At 54.2% G+C, this 19,795-nt stretch overlaps 1 protein-coding gene across 1 annotated transcript; it reads right to left on the bottom strand.

The window, feature by feature from the left end:
* Window positions 1-950: 950 nt before the first annotated feature.
* Window positions 951-19,747, bottom strand: PPP6R2 (protein phosphatase 6 regulatory subunit 2; the record flags this gene model as incomplete). The annotated part of the gene is made up of 17 exons (XM_027702214.1): window positions 951-1,518; window positions 2,263-2,418; window positions 4,484-4,697; window positions 5,814-5,902; window positions 6,288-6,450; window positions 8,091-8,269; window positions 9,142-9,269; window positions 10,167-10,224; window positions 12,459-12,556; window positions 12,938-13,018; window positions 13,320-13,405; window positions 14,322-14,437; window positions 15,349-15,413; window positions 15,996-16,193; window positions 17,167-17,319; window positions 18,004-18,130; window positions 19,597-19,747. Coding segments are annotated over 17 exons (2,114 nt in total), but the record flags the coding sequence as incomplete, so codon positions are not given.
* Window positions 19,748-19,795: the final 48 nt, after the last annotated feature.

The raw sequence follows: 19,795 nt of genomic DNA, 5'->3' as shown, positions 1-19,795 counted from the left end.
TCAGAACGACAGAGCCATGGGAGGAACTTCCACACTGCAGGGCAAAGCCCCTCCCTTGGCTCGGGTGAGAATCTCCCTGACAGCAGCCACTCGGCTCCCTCTGTGCCAAGCTCCACGAGCTCACTCCCAAGGGAATGATCTTCCAGGCCTGGGATCGCTCAGGAGGTGGCTCTGGACACCTGCCAGGTGGGTTCCAGCACAGCAGCGGGTCCAGCTCAGGGGCAGAGGAGCCCCCAGACCCAGGTGACCCCCCAGCCTCACCCGTGTCACCTGTGTCCCACCAGTGTCACCAGCACAGCCTGCCCGGGAGCGGGTGCTCCAGGCCGGGAACATCCCGTGTCCCAGCTCCAGGGGTTGCCCCTCACCTGGCCCTGCTCTCCCATTTGCCTCTCCCCCCACGGTGTGACCCCCAAATCTCTCTGGGCAGGGACACCAGGGGTGCCCGCCCAGAGCTGGGAGGGGCCGTGTCCCTCTCCAATGTTGTCACAAGGTACAAAGTGCAAAAGTGTTGCTGTTCCTGCATCCATTAAAAAACTTTAAAAACAGAACAAAACAAACAGAAAAAGGATTTCCATAATCATTTGAAAATACATTAAGTCTCCAAAAAGCCACCAAAGCCCTGGTCACCTCTGTGTGCTCTGGGTCCTGCTGGGCAGCAGAGCCATGGGCAGTGTCCTCTCCCTGGACACACCTGGACCACACCCAGCAGGGACATTGGCCGGGCTCGGACAGGAGAGGCCAAGTGCTGACCCAGCCCAAACGCTGCTCTGAACCACCAGTCTCCATGGGAGAGCAGGGAGCCACCCCTGGAATGCAGAGACACCTCACAGCACATCATCACCCCTCGGCCTCTGGCTCGGGACACCGCGGCCTTCCCCTCCCACCCCAAAACCTGAACCTCCGAGCCCTCCCTGCTCCGTCCCGTGGAAGTGTTTGCATTTCTCCTCCTATGAAATGTTTCTGATAAGGCTTTATTGCTATACAAAAGCGGTGCAAAGGCTGCCCGAGGACAGCTCCATCAGGAACTTTGGTCACACGACTGCGGGACTCTTGTGCACTGTCCCCGTCCCGGCGTTAGACCTGCTACCTTTCCCAAGAGAAGCTGAATACTGTGTGCAATAACACTCGGAAAATAGGACTTGAACCCCAAATACAAAACAAAAAACGAGGGAGACGGGGAAAGGGGACAACTCAAATCAGGCAGAAGGCTTTGCTTGGGAAGAGCCCGTCATTCCTGTGAGGACTAAACTGCTCAATGCTACATTTGGACAATGCAAAGTGTCTCTCCGGACAGACTGTTGGTGTTGGAACTGCGTGTCTGGTCCTCAATGCCAGCTCGCTCTCATCAATGCAGCATTTATTAAAAAATAAAATTAAAATGGAAAAAAAAAATAATAAGAATTGACAAATTGCATCACCAGGAGCAGCCTGGCCTGGGTCACACACGTCCCGTGGCAGCGGCGGCATCAAGCGGGGCCGTTCAACGTGGCTTCGGCGCAGGGCAAGGCCTCTTCTTTCCTGGGGAGAGACCCAGAGCAGCATGAGGGACAGGGAACTGCTGGGACACGCTGCCTCCTAAGGCTTCCTCCATCCTGGCTGCAAATTCACCTCTTTGGAGGGATCCGAGCCACCCAACCTCTAGTTTTGTTTCTCCTGCCTCCTAAAGCGTCACCAGCTTCCAACAAGAACCTTCTCAGAGCCCTTCACAAATTAGGACATTGAAAAATCACAGGGGAGCCATGGAATGGTTTGGGTGGGAAGGCACCTTAAACCCACCTAGTTCCACCCCCTGCCAAGGGGATTAGGGGGATAGAGCAGCTCTCCTATGAGGAAAAGGCTGGGAGAATTGGGATTGTTCATCTGGAGAAGAGAAGGCTCCAGGGAGAGCTGAGAGCCCCTTGCAGGGCCTAAAGGGGCTCCAGGAGAGCTGGAGAGGGACTGGGGACAAAGCATGGAGGGACAGGACACAGGGAATGGCTTCCCAGTGCCAGAGGGCAGGTTCAGATGGGATATTGGGAAGGAATTGCTGGCTGGGAGGGTGGGGAGGCCCTGGCCCAGGTTGCCCAGAGAAGCTGTGGCTGCCCCTGGATCCCTGGAAGTGTCCAAGGCCAGGTTGAACAGGGCTTGGAGCAACCTGGGCTGGTGGAAGGTGTCCCTGCCCATGGCAGGGGTGGCACTGGATGGAATGTAAAGGTTTGTCCCCACAGACAGCCCTCAGCAGACCCAGCCTGTCCCCCAGGGCAGGTCTGTCCCCACCCTCACCTGTCTTTCGTGGCCGTTTCCGTGACGGTTGTGACGACAGTGGCCACTTTCTGGTGCCCCTCCGAGTGTGGGGCCACGTTGTTCAGGGCTTTGGGGGCCTTGGGTGACCCCAGGTCGGCGATGGCCATTTTCTCCACCACCACGGCGTCGGCGTCGCTGTGGGAACAGGGCAGGGAATGTTAGAAGGGCAGCTGAGCTCAGGGCAAAGCCAAGGTCACACCGAAACGGGAACGAACGGGGCTTGAACTCCAACGGAGGAAAAATCCTCCTCCTTCTCTCCTTGCACAGGCCACAAAAACCCCGCAGAGAAATGAGAACTGGGACTGAAACGCAGTGTCCTGGGGGCTCTGGGTCCTAAAACCAACAGGATACCCCAGGAAGGTCAGTTCCTCCAGGCAGGCATTCCCATTTCCTGCTGCACAGTCCAGCCTGAGGGTTCCCAGAGCTGCCACTCTGCCTGCCCAGCTCAGCTCTCCCTGAACTGCTGCTTTGCAAAGCCTGTTCTGCTCTGACACGGGCACTGACACTGCTCTGCTCCACACACTCTGCCCAAGTGGCCCCTGAGGCTTCTCTGGGCACCTGGAAAATACCAAATTTAGGGACAGCACCTAAACTAAGATCCTGTGGAAGAAAATGTTCAGAATGTTCAGAAGCCAAAGCCATGAAATGAACTCGCTCTGGTACCATGGAGGTGCCACAAAGAAGGGTCCTAAACCAAAACAGGACCTCAGATCCTGGAAAAGGAGAAACTGTGGGCACAAACCCTCCAAATCTCCTCTGTTGGGACTGAAACCACCCAAATTTCTAACTGGGGAAGGGATTTCTGTGAAATTTTGGCCTCCCAGGCAGAGGAGGAGCTTCCCCATGAACCATCTTCTCCCAAGGTTCCATCACTTCCCTCTCTCTCCTTCAGAGAGCAAACCTTCCCAAGGGCAGGAAAGCTCAGGGATGGCTGAGCTGGAATCCTGTTACCAGCTGCCAGGGGAGCTTTAATGGAATAAAAGAATCACAGCCTGGTAACGAGACATGTGATGGAGATTTGAGATCAAGGTTCTATTTCTGCAGCTGCTTTTCTTGAAAAAAAACACAACCATAAAAATGAGGAATAAGGAGATCAAAACACTTCCCTTCCTCAAGGGCTCACATGCTCTTCAAAAGGAACGACTGCAAGTACAAAAATACACCTTGGAGAGAGGACAGGGACGGAGGAGACGGCAGAGAACTGAGCTGAATTCCCAGAAATGTCATTAGGAAACCACTTCCCACACAAGAAACTGGAGCTCGTGAGATTTCAGTGGCTCAAAGATAAACTTAAAATCAACCACTGAAGTTTCCATGACACGAGGATTCCAGCGTTACCTGACCACTGAGGGGGACAAGGAAAATTCCTCTCCCTTCACCAGGCTCCTGGAAAATCCCAGCTGGGCACGGAAACCTCCACCAGGGACACGAACGGACAAACCAAGGGGTGACACAAACCCAGAGGGGGAGTTTGTGTGGGGCTGTGACCCAGGCAGGAGGTTGGTCACAAGATTTAATGCCAGTCTAGAACAAACTCTGGTACCTATAAATATTTGGCATCAGTGTCCCAGGCTCAGCTGAGTCCATCAAGGCCTGTCTGGGGTGAGCTGACAGAGAAGGGAAACCAATGGTGACAGAAGGGACAGAAGGTGTCACCTGTCCCCTCACCTGAATCCCAGGATCCCTGAGGCTGGAAAAGCCCTCCCAGCCCATGGATCCACCCTGTGCCCCATCCCCACCTTGTCCCCCAGCCCAGAGCACTGAGTGCCACGGCCAGGCCTTCCTGGGACACCTCCAGGGATGGGCACTCCAAACCTCCCTGGGCAGCCCTGGCCAAAATGAGACGCTGAGACTAATCAATGATCTGCATCTCCCAGACCAAGGGTCTGTAAGGAATTCTGGCTGTGGTCCCAAATGATCCAAGAGCTGTAGGTATGGGATACAATCCCAACAAACCGCTGCCCAGCTGCTCACAAATCCCAGGATGTGCTCCAGCTCTTCCTGGAGCATTTTGTGGTTTCTGTCATTTATTGGCTTGGACACTGAGGGGGACAATGTGTTAACCCTTCCCCTGCCCCGCTGGACACTGACCCCAGCTCAGCCCTCCCGGGGGGGGCTTTGCTCCCCTTTTCCGTGTGACCCCACCCTGAGCCCGGATCCTCCCTTCTGATACCAGCACCCCCCCGAGATCCCTTCCCACCTGGAGATCCCTTCCCACCTGGAGATGTCCTTCCTGGCCTCCTGGCTGCCCTGCTGCCCCGGGGCCGTGCCCGTGGGGGCCGTGCCGGGCTCGGCCTTGTTGTCATTGTCGTCGTCGTCGCTGTCGGAGCCGCCCGAGGAGCTGCTGTCCGAGGCCACCAGCGGCGCCTTCCGTGTCACACACACGTTCCACACGCAGGGGGAGCCGGGGCTGACTGCGAGGGGAGGGCCCACGTCAGCCCCGGGCAGGGAGGGGGGGGTCAAACACGGCGTTTTCATGGTTTGGGTGGGAAGGGACTTTAAAGATCAGCCAGTTCCATTGCTGCCTAAAGGGAAGCCTGAAAACTGGAGGGGGGCTTTGGACAAGGCATGGAGGGACAGGACACAGGGAATGGCTTCCCACTGCCAGAGGGCAGGGATAGATGGGATATTGGGAAGGAATTCCTGGCTGGGAGGGTGGGGAGGCCCTGGCACAGGGTGCCCAGGGAAGCTGTGGCTGCCCCTGGATCCCTGGAAGTGTCCAAGGCCAGGTTGGACGGGGCTTGGAGCAACCTGGGCTGGTGGAAGGTGTCCCTGCCCATGGCAGGGGTGGCACTGGATGGGCTTTAAGGTCCCTTCCCACATAAACCTTCCTGGGATTCTGCCAGCCAGGCAGGGCTTTATTGAATGGGCTCTCCAGCTCCACAGGGAGAGCATCCCAAAAAACCCCCGTGGCAGAAGACAGTCCCATGCTTTTCCCCCCTCCCAGTGTCACCCACCCTTCCATGGCTACTACACACACAGGTTTAATTTACTTCCACCCAAGTCCTTTGTTAAATGGAGTTTTTCCTTGCTCAGGAGGGAGGAGGGAAGGGAGTCACATGGACTCCCAGTGCCTCAGCACAACCATCAACAGAGGGACTTACCCTGACCCTGGAATTCTGGGCAAGTGATTTGATAATCAAGCATAGTTAAAACAGGACTTTTGACCAGTTTATAGAAACATGGAATGGTTTGGGTGGGAAGGGACCTCAAAGCCCACCCTGTCCCACCCCCTGCCATGGGCAGGGACACCTTCCACAAGCCCAGGTTGCTCTAAGCCCCATCCAACCTGGACACTTCCAGGATAAATGAAATGTCTCTGTGATGGCAACTCCACCTCACTTCAGTCCCTTGCTGACAACGTTGTCCCAACAACCCCCCAGGATTTCTGAGTTCACCTCGACAGCCTGACCCTGGTGTGAAAGGAGCCCTCAGGGTGGGTGACACTGCAGGGACACTCTCCCTACACCCGGTGCAGGATTCCCCAGGGCTCAGTGCCCCCCTGTGTGCCCAGCCATGCTCTCACTCACAGTTCTTGTCCTGGCCCTGCTTCGGGGTCCCGTCGGAGTCGCCGCTTTCCGTGTCCACGGGGGAGCTGCAGCGGGGGCCTGACTCTGAGCTGAGGGGGGAAGAGCCTTGAGAAGGGGAACAGATCCCACTGCTCCCACACAGCCCCGGCAGAGGGAATCATCAGGCCTTGACCTTCCCTTCCATAAATATTTTTAACTTGTATAAATCTTATTAATTTACTGCTTTTACTCCCTGAGTGCAGCAGCAGCAGCAATGGTACAGGAGGTACCGTAAGACAGGAATGCCAGCACCAGCTGGGAGCACTGGGAAGCAGTGGGAAGCACGATCCAGGACAATCAGACAATATTAAACAATAAAAAGGGAAGCAGTGGGAAGGGGAAGGGAAGAAGAAAGGCTTACAGCCAAGGCACTCCACCAAAATGCACCCCAAATACTCTTCCCCCCCAAAGCTCCAGGGAAGCCGTGGCTCTTACCAGCAGAAGGGCTGGAAGTCAGTGAACTTGGCCCATCCCTTCTCCTCGGGTGCGGAGCTCTGCGGGGCGGCCGAGTCCCACACGCTGGAGCCCACGTCCATGGCCACGCAGGGCACGGGGGGCTTGGAGCTCACGGGCTCGAACACCGCCGTCCAGCCAGCCCCTGGGGACAACAACAGCCTGCAGCCCGGGATCCAGGGATCCAGGGGCAGGAACCATCACCCAAGGGCTCTCCAGCCAGCCCCTGGGGACAACAGCCCTGCAGCCCAGAATCCAGGGATCCAGGGGCAGGAACCACCACCCAAGGGCGCTCCAGCCGGCCCCTGGGGACAACAACAGCCCTGCAGCCAGGGATCCAGGGATCCAGGGGCAGGAACCATCACCCAAGGGTGTTCCAGCCGGCCCCTGGGGACAACAACACCCTGCAGCCAGGGATCTGGGGATCCAGGGATCCCAGGGCAGGACACACCACCCAAGGGTGCTCCAGCCGGCCCCTGGGGACAACACCACCTCTGCAGCCTGGGATCCAAGGATCCAGGGATCCTGGGGCAGGACACGCCAGCCATGGGAGCTCCTTCCCCACCCGCCTGTCTCACACAGCCTGGGAATCCCTCTGTGGATAAATATCCCTGTTATCCACAGGAGAGGCATTGACACAGAGAAATGGCATCGTGGATGCCTTCAGCCCTGAGCCAGTGATTCCCAGCTGAACTCCAGGTCCCTCAGCTCCTTCCAGCCATTCCAGCCCTAACTGAATTCTGGCACACACAGGTAAGGAATCAATGTTCAAGATCCCAGAAGTCACTTGACAGTTTCTTTTTTACAGTCCCGGCCTATTCCTTCTTCACCAGAACCTACTGCCACCCCTAGTCCTACTCCAGCTTCCAGTCCACAAATCCCACTTTTTGAAATACTGTCTGAAATACTTCCACAGCGTTGTTTACATGGTGAGGTGGGAAAATCCCTGAAGGGGCCAACAAGGAGGATGGAGAGGACTTTGGACAAGGGATGGAGGGACAGGACACAGAGAATGGCTTCCCAGTGCCAGAGGGTTAGATGGGATATTGGGAAGGAATTCCTGGCTGGGAGGGTGAGGAGGCCCTGGCCCAGGTTGCCCAGAGAAGCTGTGGCTGCCCCTGGATCCCTGGAAGTGTCCAAGGCCAGGCTGGATGGAGCTTTCAACCTGGGCTCATGGAAGGTGCCCCTGCCCATGGCAGAAAAATGATCTTTAAGGTCCTTTCCCACCCAAACCATCCTGTGATTGCATGAAAATCCTGTTCTCTGCAGTCTCCCTGCAGGCACTGTAAGGATGGGTTTGCAGCAGGCAAAATAGAGCTGGAAAAGCAGGAGAAAAGAGAGAGACCCGGAGTGTGGAGACACTTGGCAAAGGTCTGCACAGAACCCTTATCATGTGATGTGAGGGGTTCATGCCCTAGTCCTCCAGTGATGTTTTGATCAGGATCTGCACTAAAACAGTTGGGATTCACAGAGTCACAGAATCATGGAATGCTTTGGTTGGAAAGGACCTTCAAAACCATCTCATTCCAACACCCTGCCACGGCCAGGGACACCTTCCCCTGGGATTATCCTGGTGCCCGTGGCTGCCTGAGCACAGCTGCTGTCCTGAAGGAGCTGGGCATGACTGCAGCTCCCTGATAGCTCAGAGGCAGAAATGGAGCCTGAAATTCCCATTTCTCTGTGCCCAGGTGGAATGGTAGACTCTCCACAGGAACCTGGCGCTGTGCAAAGTGCTGCTGTGCTGCAGATCTCCCCCCAGCACACATCCTGCTGTGCACCCTTTACCTTCAGAGGTGTCAGAGGACTCCTTCTGCTCCGAAATGCTGCTCTTGGGGCTGTTTGCTGAGGGGGGAGGCGGCTGCTGCTCGGGCTCCTCCTCCTCCTCCGAGTCCACGCTCCCGTCGTGGTCTCCGTTCTCCAGGTCGCTCTTGGACGAGCCCTCCGAGGTCTGTGACGCTCCAAACCTGCCCCACAGAGCCCAGGTGAGCAGGACTCCAGCTCCCCCAGCCCCCAGCTGCCCTCTCCCCGCTCCAGGGACACGGCCCAGTGCCTTTTCCGGGGTTATTTCCCCCAGAATGCACAGCCAGGCAGGAATCTGGGAGATCCCTCCAGGGACAGCCCCGAGGGCTTTGCCAGTCCAAACCCATCTGCAGAGGCAGGAATGTGCTGCAGTGACAGACCCGGGGCTGGAGCCTGGTGGGACCACACAAACCAGTGGCAAAGAGGAGCATACTGGTGTGGAATGGACCCTGTGTGTGAGCAGCACCATCGGGGTGCTGGTGCTTGGCAAGGAAACATTGAGCTCTTGGTGGTTTTTCCTGTCCCCCTCGATCATATTTCCAGACACAGAATTAGAGAAGTGACTTTATTCAATAACTGGCTCCATCAAAGGGATGAAGAAGGATTTGCAGAGCCAGAGATGCCCCTGGGAGGTCCCTTGTTCTCATGAAAAACATCACCTTTTTTTCTTAATATTCTGAAAAAGTTCTGTCTGCTCCCCTCAGTCTTAACTGCTCCTCCTCCTCCTCCTCAAAGATGAAGAAGTTCTAAGTATTTCACACTAAGGGTGGGGATTTTTAATACCTTTGATTTTACTCCATGACAGACCCAGTCCCTGGGTTTTTCCATTGTTACTGAATTCCCTCACACTGGATCTCTGTTGCACATTCAAGACAAGCCCCCGGCACACGTGGCACGGGGAGTCCTCAGGGCTGGCAGACAGAAACCTCAGAGCCCCTCAATAACACAAACATCAAACACCTAAGCAGGGCCTGGACTGAAATGTGCAGCTTCCCAGCATTCAGGGGGAGAAATGAGTGCTTTGTTTTCACCTTACCGTGTTCTTGATTTGACCTGGGTTGCGTAGCTGATCTCCTTCTCCTCCCAGATGTCCTCCTCCTCCTCGTTGTCGTCGAACTGCTGGATCCGCTCGTTGCAACAGGCCTCAAACAGGGAGGCATTGGGCTGAGGGACAGGGAGGAGAGACCAAATCCCAGTCATTCCTTGGGAAAGACTGAGGAAACCGAAGTCTGAGTACTGGCCCAACCAAGCTCTGCTCAGGAGCTGAGGGTGGCATCCCCTGGGGGGAATCACCACTGTCCAGCTGCTGCTTTGCTTTGGGGCAATTCAACAGGAAAGACCAGACACAGCCTGGGAATATTTAGATCCATAAGAAATCCAGCCCTCTCCACGCTTCCCTAAGCTGTGCCTGGAAAGATTATCAAAGGCTGGGAGAATTGGGATTGTTCATCTGGAGAAGAGAAGGCTCCAGGGAGAGCTGAGAGCCCCTTGCAGGGCCTGAAGGGGCTCCAGGAGAGCTGGAGAGGGACTGGGGACAAGGGATGGAGGGACAGGACACAGGGAATGGCTTCCCACTGCCAGAGGGCAGGGTCAGATGGGATACTGGGAAGGAATTCCTGGCTGGGAGGGTGGGGAGGCCCTGGCACAGGTTGCCCAGAGAAGCTGTGGCTGCCCCTGGATCCCTGGAAGTGTCCAAGGCCAGGTTGGACGGGGCTTGGAGCAACCTGGGCTGGTGGAAGGTGTCCCTGCCCGTGGCAGGGGTGGCACTGGATGGGCTTTAAGGTCCCTTCCAACCCAAACCATTCCACGATTCTGTGCTTCTAAGAACAACAGACTGACACTGCAGAGAGGGAGAAAAATTCCTTAAATGCCAGGAGTGGAATTCTGAGGAAATATTTTTGGGGGAGACGCTCTGGGGTATTGGCAGTGCCCCCAGTTCCTTAACTGGACTCAGTGCCCAGGGTGACACCTCTGCACTGACCAAAAAACCCACCAAATGTTCATTCTTTCCAAATGAAAGCAGGACCCAGGCAGGTTAAACCAGCCCCCAACCCCACTCACGCTGTCGTCATCGGCGTCGATGTTGAAGTTGATCTCGGCGATCCTGTCGAAGGGAGCACTGCCCAGGGGAGGGAAAGAGCCTTCAGGGGTGGCACAGAGGAACCTGGGCATCCCCAGCACCACCCAACCCCAGAGCCCCTCCAGGGGTCTGTTCCCTGAGCAGCCACTCCTGTATCCGGGCCGTGGTCTCCCCTCTTTGAGATGAAGGGTTAGTTCAGCCCGGAACATCCCCTGTCCATGGCAGGGGGTGGAACTGGGGGGGCTAATCCCTCCCATCCCAACCCACTCCAGGATTCCACGGGTCAGATCTCCTCTCCTGGGGCTGATTGAATCCCTGAGGGAGCAGCCTTTGCCATGAGCTCCTTGCTGTGGGGTTTTGGGGCTCTTGGCAGCCCCAGCAGGGTCGGGCTGTTCTGAACTCTCGTGGTGCCTGGGGAACAGCACGGTCGGCTCTGCTTCCCCCAGATCCCTCCAGCTGATCCCAATCCCATTGGAAACATTTAAATAAACTCATCATTAATGAAAAAGAGAAGGAGCTGCAGCCAGCTGCTCTGGAATTCCAGTCCTATGCTCCCCCAGGAATTCCATGGGGCTGCACGAGACAGGACTCGATGGCACTGATGGCACTGGGGAGGCCCCCCTGGAATCCCGGGGGCAGTTCTGGGCCCCTCAGACAGGAGAGACCTGGAGGGGCTGGAGCGTGTGCAGGGAAGGGAAGGGAGCTGGGAAGGGGCTGGAGCAGCAGGAGGGGCTGAGGGAGCTGGGGGGGCTCATCCTGGAGCAAAGGAGGCTCAGGGGGGACCTTCCGATCTGGGAGGGCTTTTCCAACCCCAGTGATTCTGGAATTCTGTGGATCTCAGTGTGTGAGTGGCTCACACCCCTGGTGTGTCACTGTGCTGCAAAAACCCTAAAATGACCCAGTTTCCTGTGTGGCCCCAGAGGAGCCCGTTGGGAGAACAGCAGAGGGAGCTGCAGCCCAAAAACTCCACATTCCCAGACAGCTGGGGCCAGGCAGAGTTTATCCACCCTCTCCATGCAGCTCTACCTTTGGACAGTAGCATTTTCTTTAAAGACTGTTCAGTTTAAAATACCATCCTGCAAATCCCCAGGACACCGAAACATTATTAATATTTGTTAACTACTCCAATTCACATCTCCCACAGTGTCCAAAGGCTGGCAGGGAGCACCACTCTCACAATACTCCGTGTTTTGTGGTACATTCTCCTTTTCCAACCACAAATAAAGTGACAAAATCCCAGTCACAGACTTTTTTCAGCTTGGTGTTCATTTTACAACGGTCACGAGGCACTTTTGGCAGCTCCTCACGGAATTTAACTCCTCCCCTGCACCTACACACACACACAGGGTCACATTTGCTGCTGACACAAGTGAAAAATCTGTTGATTTTTTTCAGTGTGTAGAACCAAGTAATCTCTGTTCAATTAAACTCTGATTCAGTCTGGAACTTTCTGGCCTTATTAAAGTTCTGGCATCTACAAGGCTCAGGAGGAACCTTGGATGAAGGACAGAGGTGTTGCCACACTTCCCTGTCACCCTGGATCCCAAAGAATTCCTGTGATGGAGACAAACCCTCCAGCAGCTGAAGTGAAGGGGCAAAGCTGAGGAGCAGAACATTGGGATGCCCTGGAGCACTTCTGTGTCCAGAACTAAATGGTTCCAATCTCAGAACCATTATGGCCAAGGGGGATAATCCCAGTCCCAGGTACATCTTTAGGGAGAGAAGATGAGCTGCAGTTTTAATGGGATTAAAGTAAATCCATAAAAGCAGCAAATTCTGAGCTCTGAACTCAGCAAGTTGTGTAGCACTAAATCCCCCTCTCCTGCCTCCTCTGAGCTGTCCTTGCTCCTCCTTATCTCTGTTCCCTTTCTCAGAAGGGAGAAAATGGTTCATTTTTCCATGGACTCCATCAAACCACGATTCTTCCATTCCTAATTTCAATAAGGATTTAATTCCTTGGACAATATGTGTTTAATTGCCCAGAATTCACTCTAATGCTTTGCTTTCTCTGCAATTAAACTTCTCCTAGAGCAGGGCTAGCTAATAATTGCCTGTTTTATTTAAAACACTTCTCTTTAGAATGAAGAAATACTTTTCCTCGGTTCTACAACTGCCTTTGGAGATGAGGGCTGGGCTCCCACAAATAAAGCTCCGTGTTTTCCCAGCCCTGCTCCTTTCAAACCCCAGGAAGGAGGAGGAGGTCCCTTTTAAACCCTGAACCAGGAGGAAGGTGAGGTGCAAAGAGGCTGAAATGCTCAGAACCACAAACTCACTTGATGTTGTCGTCCTGGTCTGCAAACTCCTCGTCGTTGAAGCCGAACTGATCCACGAAGTTGGCCGTCATCTGCTGGATCTGGTACTCGGAGAAGGCCTGGAGAGGGACCCAAACCAGCATCACCAGGGTGTCCCCAGACACTCCAGGACATTACACAGAGCTGGGGGAAAAACCTGCCCTACAGAAGCATCAATAGCACCAAAAAGGGACAGACTCACTCCAACCCCCTTCCCAAAGTGGGACCACACACACTTCTGGGAGCCCTGGGCTGACAACTCTCCCACCTGCCCCCAGCTCCTCCCAAAGAGAGGCAGGAATTTCCAGAGGGAACCATTTGTTGGCTTCATTGGGTTGTTTTCCCCCAGTGCTGCAAGTGAAACCCACCACAGACATCCAGAGGGTACTTCTGGCTTCCTCCAAAGGCAAACCAGAGCAGCAAGTTTCCCGGGAACAGGGAAGGGTGTGCTGTCCACTCACCTGCTGGAGGGTGAGTTCATTGGGAAAAGCACTTTCGATGTCCTCGTCCTCACTGGAGGAGTGCAGGTGGTGGGTGCTCACCTGGGGGAAGGACCAAGGAATGAGCACAAGGGAAAGCTGAGAAAGCTCCAATAGTTTAGTTCCAGTCCCCCCCAAAGACCAAACTCCTCCCAGGCAGAAACTGGTCTGAGGGATAACATGGATTGGAGTTCCCCAACATGGATCAGCTGATGCTTGGAGAACTATTATGGAACACGTTTTCTACACTCTGCCCTTGAAATTCTTCAGAAAAACCAGCACAATGAGAATAAAACCCAGGAATATCCCTTTTTCTAGTGAAAGGAGGTCCAGGAGCCCTCGGGCCCGGGGTCTCTGTGCTCACCAAATCCACCGTGTTCCTCCGGTTCGTCTCCGTCAGCGTCTCCTCCACGAAGCTCTCCCACCTCCCCCGGCAGTCCTCGGGCAGCTCTGCAACGACAGGGGCACCACAAGGCTCAGCTCTGAGGGGCACCACGAGGATCAGCTCTGAGGGGCTCCCTGGAGCCCAGCAGGGTGGGAGGGCTCTGCACAGGGAGTCACTTCACTCGGGGTTTTCCAGCCCCAGCAAGATCTGCCGAGGAAGGTTCAGCTCCCGGGAGGTCAAACAGTCAGATGTGACTGGTGTGAACAACCTGAACTCCTCTGGAGCTACGGGGGCTAAAGAGACACAATTTCTACTCCACCTTTGTGCAAACAGCCACAAGTGTGGCTGAAGTTCTGCTTTTCAATCCTTGTGTCTCTCTTTCAGGTGTAATAATTCTGCTATGGAATGGTTTGGGTTGGAGGGACCTTAAAGCTCATCCAGCCCCACCCCTGCCATGGGCAGGGACACCTTCCACCAGCCCAGGTTGCTCCAAGCCCCGTCCAACCTGACCTTGGACACTTCCAGGGATCCAGGGGCAGCCACAGCTTCTCTGGGCAACCTGTGCCAGGGCCTCCCCACCCTCCCAGCCAGGAATTCCTTCTTAATATCCCATCTAACCCTGTCCTCTGGCACTGGGAACCCATTCTCCCTTGTCCTGTCACTCAGGTCCTCATGGACAAGGAATAAGGAAGCACAGACATCTCCCAGGAATGCTGCACATCAGCACCATAAATCCAGAGGAAAAGCAGCCCTCTGGCCCCAGAGGAGCCCCTCAGTCTCTGGCTGCACAAACAGAGCTCCAACATGTTGAGCCTCACTGTGTGAAAGCAAAGAGCAGCCAAATTCCTCAACATATTCCGGGGTTCTGGGAGGCTGCGGTGTTCCACTGGGAATCCTGGGCACTGGCCAAGGGCCCTGCAGGGATGGGGGTGCAGAGCCCTGGCAGGAGGGTGTTCCCTGGGGAGCAGGGGCTGGAGGTACCTTTGATGAAGTCGCTGATCTGGGCCTGCATGGGGCCCTTCTCCATGTTGTGCACCACGGCGTTGGCGATGCGGGTCAGGTGGCCCATGTTCCCCCTCCTCATCCCTCCTTCTGCCCTGCGGGGACACAACGGGGCAGTCGCACCAAGAACGGCCTCCCAGCCCCATGGTATTCCAGGGAACGGCCTCCCAGCCCCCCGGCATTCCAGGGGCTCCTGCCCCAGGAACAGCCTCCCAGCCCCCCTGAATTCCAGGAGCTCCTGCCCCAGGACCTGCCGGCTCCCTTCTCATGGAACTGGGAAAATTCTTAAGGAACAACCAGGGATACTTTTGGTCCCTACAGAACTGGGCAAGGAAGTTACCAGCAGAATTTGTTATCGAGGCAAGGGGTTGTAAGAGGGAAAAGACCAAAAAACCCCAAAAACCCAACCCAAACCAACAACAACAAAATCAAATCAACCCAACCCAGCAGTTCTGGCCTAAATCAGCTCCAGCAGGGCTCCAAAGCACTTTGGAGCCATCAAGAGCTCAAAATAGTGAGGGAAGACCAAAACATCCAACTGGACAAGGAAACTGAAGCCTCCAAAGTATTTTCACTTTAATATGTTTTAGGATCTTTTAATTCTTTAGTTCTTATCACTGGAATCACCACATATGCAAGGAGTTTATAAAGGTAAAATATGAAATCCAGGGCACAAATGCTTGGCCACCTCAGTTTCCACACAGTTTTCCACTGTAGGGACAATATAATTATGGATTTAAAACAAAAACACAAGAAAGAAAAAAGAAAAAAGTGAATATTCTTTGTGATTTCCTGGGAAAGCAGCAGATTGTGTGTTTGGGATGAGGTGTTAGAGACACCCCAAAAAATCATCAGGCTTTCAAATTCTATGTGTATTTGGGGAATTTGGCTTCTTAACATGCAAATCACCCCAATTCCAAATCCCAACCCAAATCCCAGTGGGTTCAGACACCATTAAATCCTCCCAGTGGTTCCATGTGCAGCCCTGGGGGCACCAATTCCTTACTGGATTTTGTCATTGGCTTCCCAGGCATCCAGTATCCTCTGCACCAGGCAGCACTTCTGGAACAGCTGGAGGGGAAAAGAGGGACAACAGTCAGGATTTTCCAAAGGAACACTCACAGCTCAGGAGTCTGAACGTGGGTTCTTCGGTTCCTCCCTTCACTCCCCAAAACCTCAAATTCCAGCACTTCCCTTGCCCAAGAATTCCTTCTTTCCCAATTATTTTCCCCGAGGATCCAGGGAGAACAGCACCACCTGTAACATGCCCCCCTCTCCTGGGCTTCCCAGCAGCAGGGATGGAAACACTGCTGGCATTTGGAACCACAGCACCAAGGTCTCACCAGGAGGGCCCCCAAAGGGAAGCTGAAACGTGCTCAGGGAGGTTTTATTGTCCAAAATTTATAGGTGTTTTTACTAAAAAAAACGGAATTAAATACCAATGGATTCAGGAGCCCGTTAAATGCGGTGATTTTGACGTTTATTTTGTGACAGGACGCTAAAAATAAATGTACAAAAGCACAGACGGAGCCATGAGAACCAACAACAAACAACAACGAGCTAATAGGAATAAAAAATCCAGGCTCTGGAATGGCTGATCCACCAATTCCTGGTTAATCCAGTGCAGGGGGGCCCCAGGGTGTGGTGACTCACGTGGGTGACCATGAGGTTCTCGGGGCTGTTGGCCGGAGGCTCCACGTGCGCCGCGTTCCCGTTGGGAGCCTCCTCTTTGCTCTCCTGCTCACCCGTGGGGGGCTTTCCCTCTTGCACAGAGTGGGACAGGATAGCTGCTATGGACAGTTCCACTTGGAAATGCAAGAAGTTATTCCACGTGTATTTAAAAAATAAGTCCTGCGAGGAAAAGGGAGAGACAGAAGGGTTTAGTCAGGATAAATCTTCCCGCTTTTAATGGTCAAACGTCTGCAGGGACCTTTCCAACCCCAGCCATCCCAGGATTCTGTGACTTTGGGACATTAAATCAGTGCCCAACTTGTTTAATCAGCAATTCCACTAAAACAATTCTCCTTCTCCACCCCAGCAGCCACTGAGGGCTGGCTGGGCTCTGCTGCCCCTGGATTCCCAAGTGAAATTTCCCAAGGGAAATAAATGAACATTTCCTAACAAACTGAGCACTTGGGAATCCTCTCACTCCCAGGCAGGACTCACAGCACAGACATGCTGAAAAAAACAAGCTAACTATTCTGTGGCTGATTTAATCCTAAGAAAAAGAGTAACTAATAATTTTTAAGTATGGAAATAATTCTCTTAAGGCTGCCCAGGTTACACCAGAACCTTCCAGCCCCGGTCCCTGTTCCCAGCGGGACAACCTTTATCCATGGTCTGGATCAGGAGAGGGCTGGATCAGGGGCTGCCCAGGGAGGTTTGGAGTGCCCAGCCCTGGAGGTGTCCCAGGAAGGCCTGGCCGTGGCACTCAGTGCTCTGGGCTGGGGGACAAGGTGGGGATGGGGCCCAGGGTGGATCCATGGGCTGGGAGGGTTTTTCCAGCCTCAGGGATCCTGGGATTCTGTGAGGAAGCCCAGCTCCCAGCACTACAGGAGCTCACACACACACCACAACCAGACTGTCTCACACACCCTCCACTGCATTAACAAGAAATGTTAAGTGTGAGGCTCAGTTCCAAATCCCAAACAATTGGATGTGGGTTACAGAGGCTGTTCCAGGGCTGGATGCTCCTGCAGCAGATTAGAGCAGTAATTAGGCTCCGGCCCCCCTCGCACAGAGGAGATGAAAGGGAAAGCAAAACTGCTCCCAGTGGGAAGCCCTTCCCCTCTCCCCGCTCCCGGTGTCCCGCTGGGATACTCACAAGTAATAAATCCATGGTACTGAGTCTGCATAGTTCCTGATTAATACTGGGAGTGTTGGTGTGCAGCAGCGCCGCGATGAGCCGGGAGCCGTGGAGCCGCGCGTTCCCCAGCGGCTCCTCCAGCACCCCGATCGTGGTCAGGATTGCGGATTTCTGAGGGAAAACAGGGCAGGGTCAGCTCACCCCAGCACCCCTCGGGGCACACACACAGGGGATTTGCTCCCCAGGAGCAACAGCCAGAAATTAAACCACCAGTTCCACCTCAACAGCAGGAGGAACTTCTTCCCACGGAGGTGGCAGAGCCTGGAGCAGCTGCCCAGGGAGGGGTCAGAGTCTCCCTCTCCAGAGACATTCCAAACCCACCTGGACATGTTCCTGTGTCACCTGCCTGGGCAGGGGGGTTGGACTGAACGGTCTCCAGAGAGCCCTTCCAACCCTGACTATCCTGGGATTCTGGCATTTCACAGAGCCAGTTCCTTTCAGGAATGTTCTCTGCAGGGAAACCTAAACCACCCTCCCAGTCCTGTGAGCACTGGGAGACTCCGACTTCCAAATCTGAAGATTAAAACCCCAATATCCACTAGCTCAAATTCCCTCCTCTTCACTACCCTCCCTCAACCCCCCAGTCCCAAGTGTCTGCACTTCTTGGATTTCCCTGAACACAACAGCTCCCAGGTTCCTCCTGCCTGATCCCTGAACCCCTGAACTACCACACTGGAGTGTGGATTTTCCTCCCCAAGCCCTCTGTCTGTGGCAGCCTCCTGCTCCTGGCAGGGCCCAGGAGATCCCTGTGCAAGGACAGGGAAGTCCCCTGAGCAGGAGTCGGGCTGGGCCTACCTTGGGTGGGCTGAGCAGCAGCTGGTGGAAGTCCTTGAGCCGAGGTTGGATCCCGTGCAGGATGCTGCTGTTGACAGTGTAAGACCTTTCGAATCCCTGAGTGTACGAGTCCATCAGTCCTTCCACCCTGCCAGGGGAAGAGCAGGACAATTCCCTCGGGATGAATCTCCCCGTTTTTAACCACCAAAGGGTATCACGTGGCCTTACAGGTCCATTCCAACCCCAGCCACCCTGGGATTCGGTGACTTTGGGATAATAAATCACTGCCCGACTTGTTCAATCAGAATTCCACTAAAACAACTTCCCTTCACACCTCAGTGTCCACTGAGGTGGAGATTTGATAAAACCTCACAAGGGTCTCCAGTCTCACTGGCCATGTCAGTGATTTTCTCTGAAAAAATAACTGTCAATATGAAAAATAATAATTTCCAGCCACTGAATACATTTACATAATATATTTACATACATTATATTAATATATCATTTACAAGATGCTCTTCACATATCAAACCTGATATCAAACTTTGTGTGTCAAACCTGTGCCTGAGGTGACAGAGACACACTCCTGAAGGGCTTTCTGCTCTTTAAAAGTTCCCCAATGTTTGAGAAGCAAATGACATCAGCAAGTTAACTACAAATATTTGTTAAAAGCTGTAAATCCTCCCCAGCTGTTCAAAAAGATGCCCACGAAGACACCAAGGGATGGAAAGCCTGAGGGGCTGGAGCTGTGCTCATCACCTCTCCATTGGCAGGGAGTAAATCAAAACAGCTCTGCCACCCAACTGCAGGGACACAAACACTCTTACTCCATCAGGAAATGGAATTCCAGACAGTCAGGAAGGAGCTGGGCAGGAATCCCTGAGCCTCCAGCTCACAAAGCTCCAGAGATCCCAGGAGCCAGCCCTGGCACAATTCCTGGCTCAGGTCCTTCTCAGTTCAATTCTGCTCAAGACCTTCTGACCAACACCTTGTTTCCCCAGTGCCCCCTCCTGTCCTGCTCTCCAGGGCCTCTTCCTGAAGCTCCATGATCTTCACCCTTCCCGATCCCTCCTTTTTGAACAGTGAGATGTTCAATATCTCACTTCCCTCCACAAAACTCTCTTTGCCTTTTCTCTCCTCTTTCTCCATAAGAAGAAATAAAAGGGGACATAACTTTTAAAAACAAAATTAGAACTATACAGTGACACATAGGGAATCATGGAATTGTGGAATGGTTTGGGTGGGAAGGGACCTTAAAACTCCTCCAGCCCCACCCCTGCCATGGGCAGGGACACCTTTCACCAGCCCAGGTTGCTCCAAGCCCCGTCCAACCTGGCCTTGGACACTTCCAGGGATCCAGGGGCAGCCACAGCTTCTCTGCCCAACCTGGGCCAGGGCCTCCCCACCCTCCCAGCCAGGAATTCCTTCCCAATCTCCCATCTAAATCTCCCCTCTTCAGCTTAAAGCCATTTCCTCTTGTCCTGGCACTGCTTGTCCTCGCAGACATTTCTAGGCAGCACTTCATACCAGGCCACAAAACGTCCTTTTTGCCCAAGAAAACTGGACTGGGGTTCCCAGTGCCGCTGCTCCTGGAGGGCAGGAATTCCGACTCACCCGGAGCGCCGCGTCTCCAGCAGGGTCAGCAGGACCTGGGTGCCATTGACGATGCAATTCTCCGTCTGCTCCCCATCAAACATGTTCCTCAGGAGCTGCTCCACACATTCCTGCCTGTGGGGTGACACAGCAGGGTAAGAATGACACGGACCTGGCAGCTGCTTTCATCACAAAATACCCACCTGGGGTCTCCTGGAAG

Source organism: Neopelma chrysocephalum, unplaced genomic scaffold (assembly GCF_003984885.1).
Source record: "Neopelma chrysocephalum unplaced genomic scaffold, ASM398488v2 Primary Assembly neopelma1_181, whole genome shotgun sequence".
Classification (NCBI taxonomy): Eukaryota; Metazoa; Chordata; class Aves; order Passeriformes; family Pipridae; genus Neopelma; species Neopelma chrysocephalum.
This window is presented reverse-complemented; position numbering and strand designations above follow the sequence as displayed.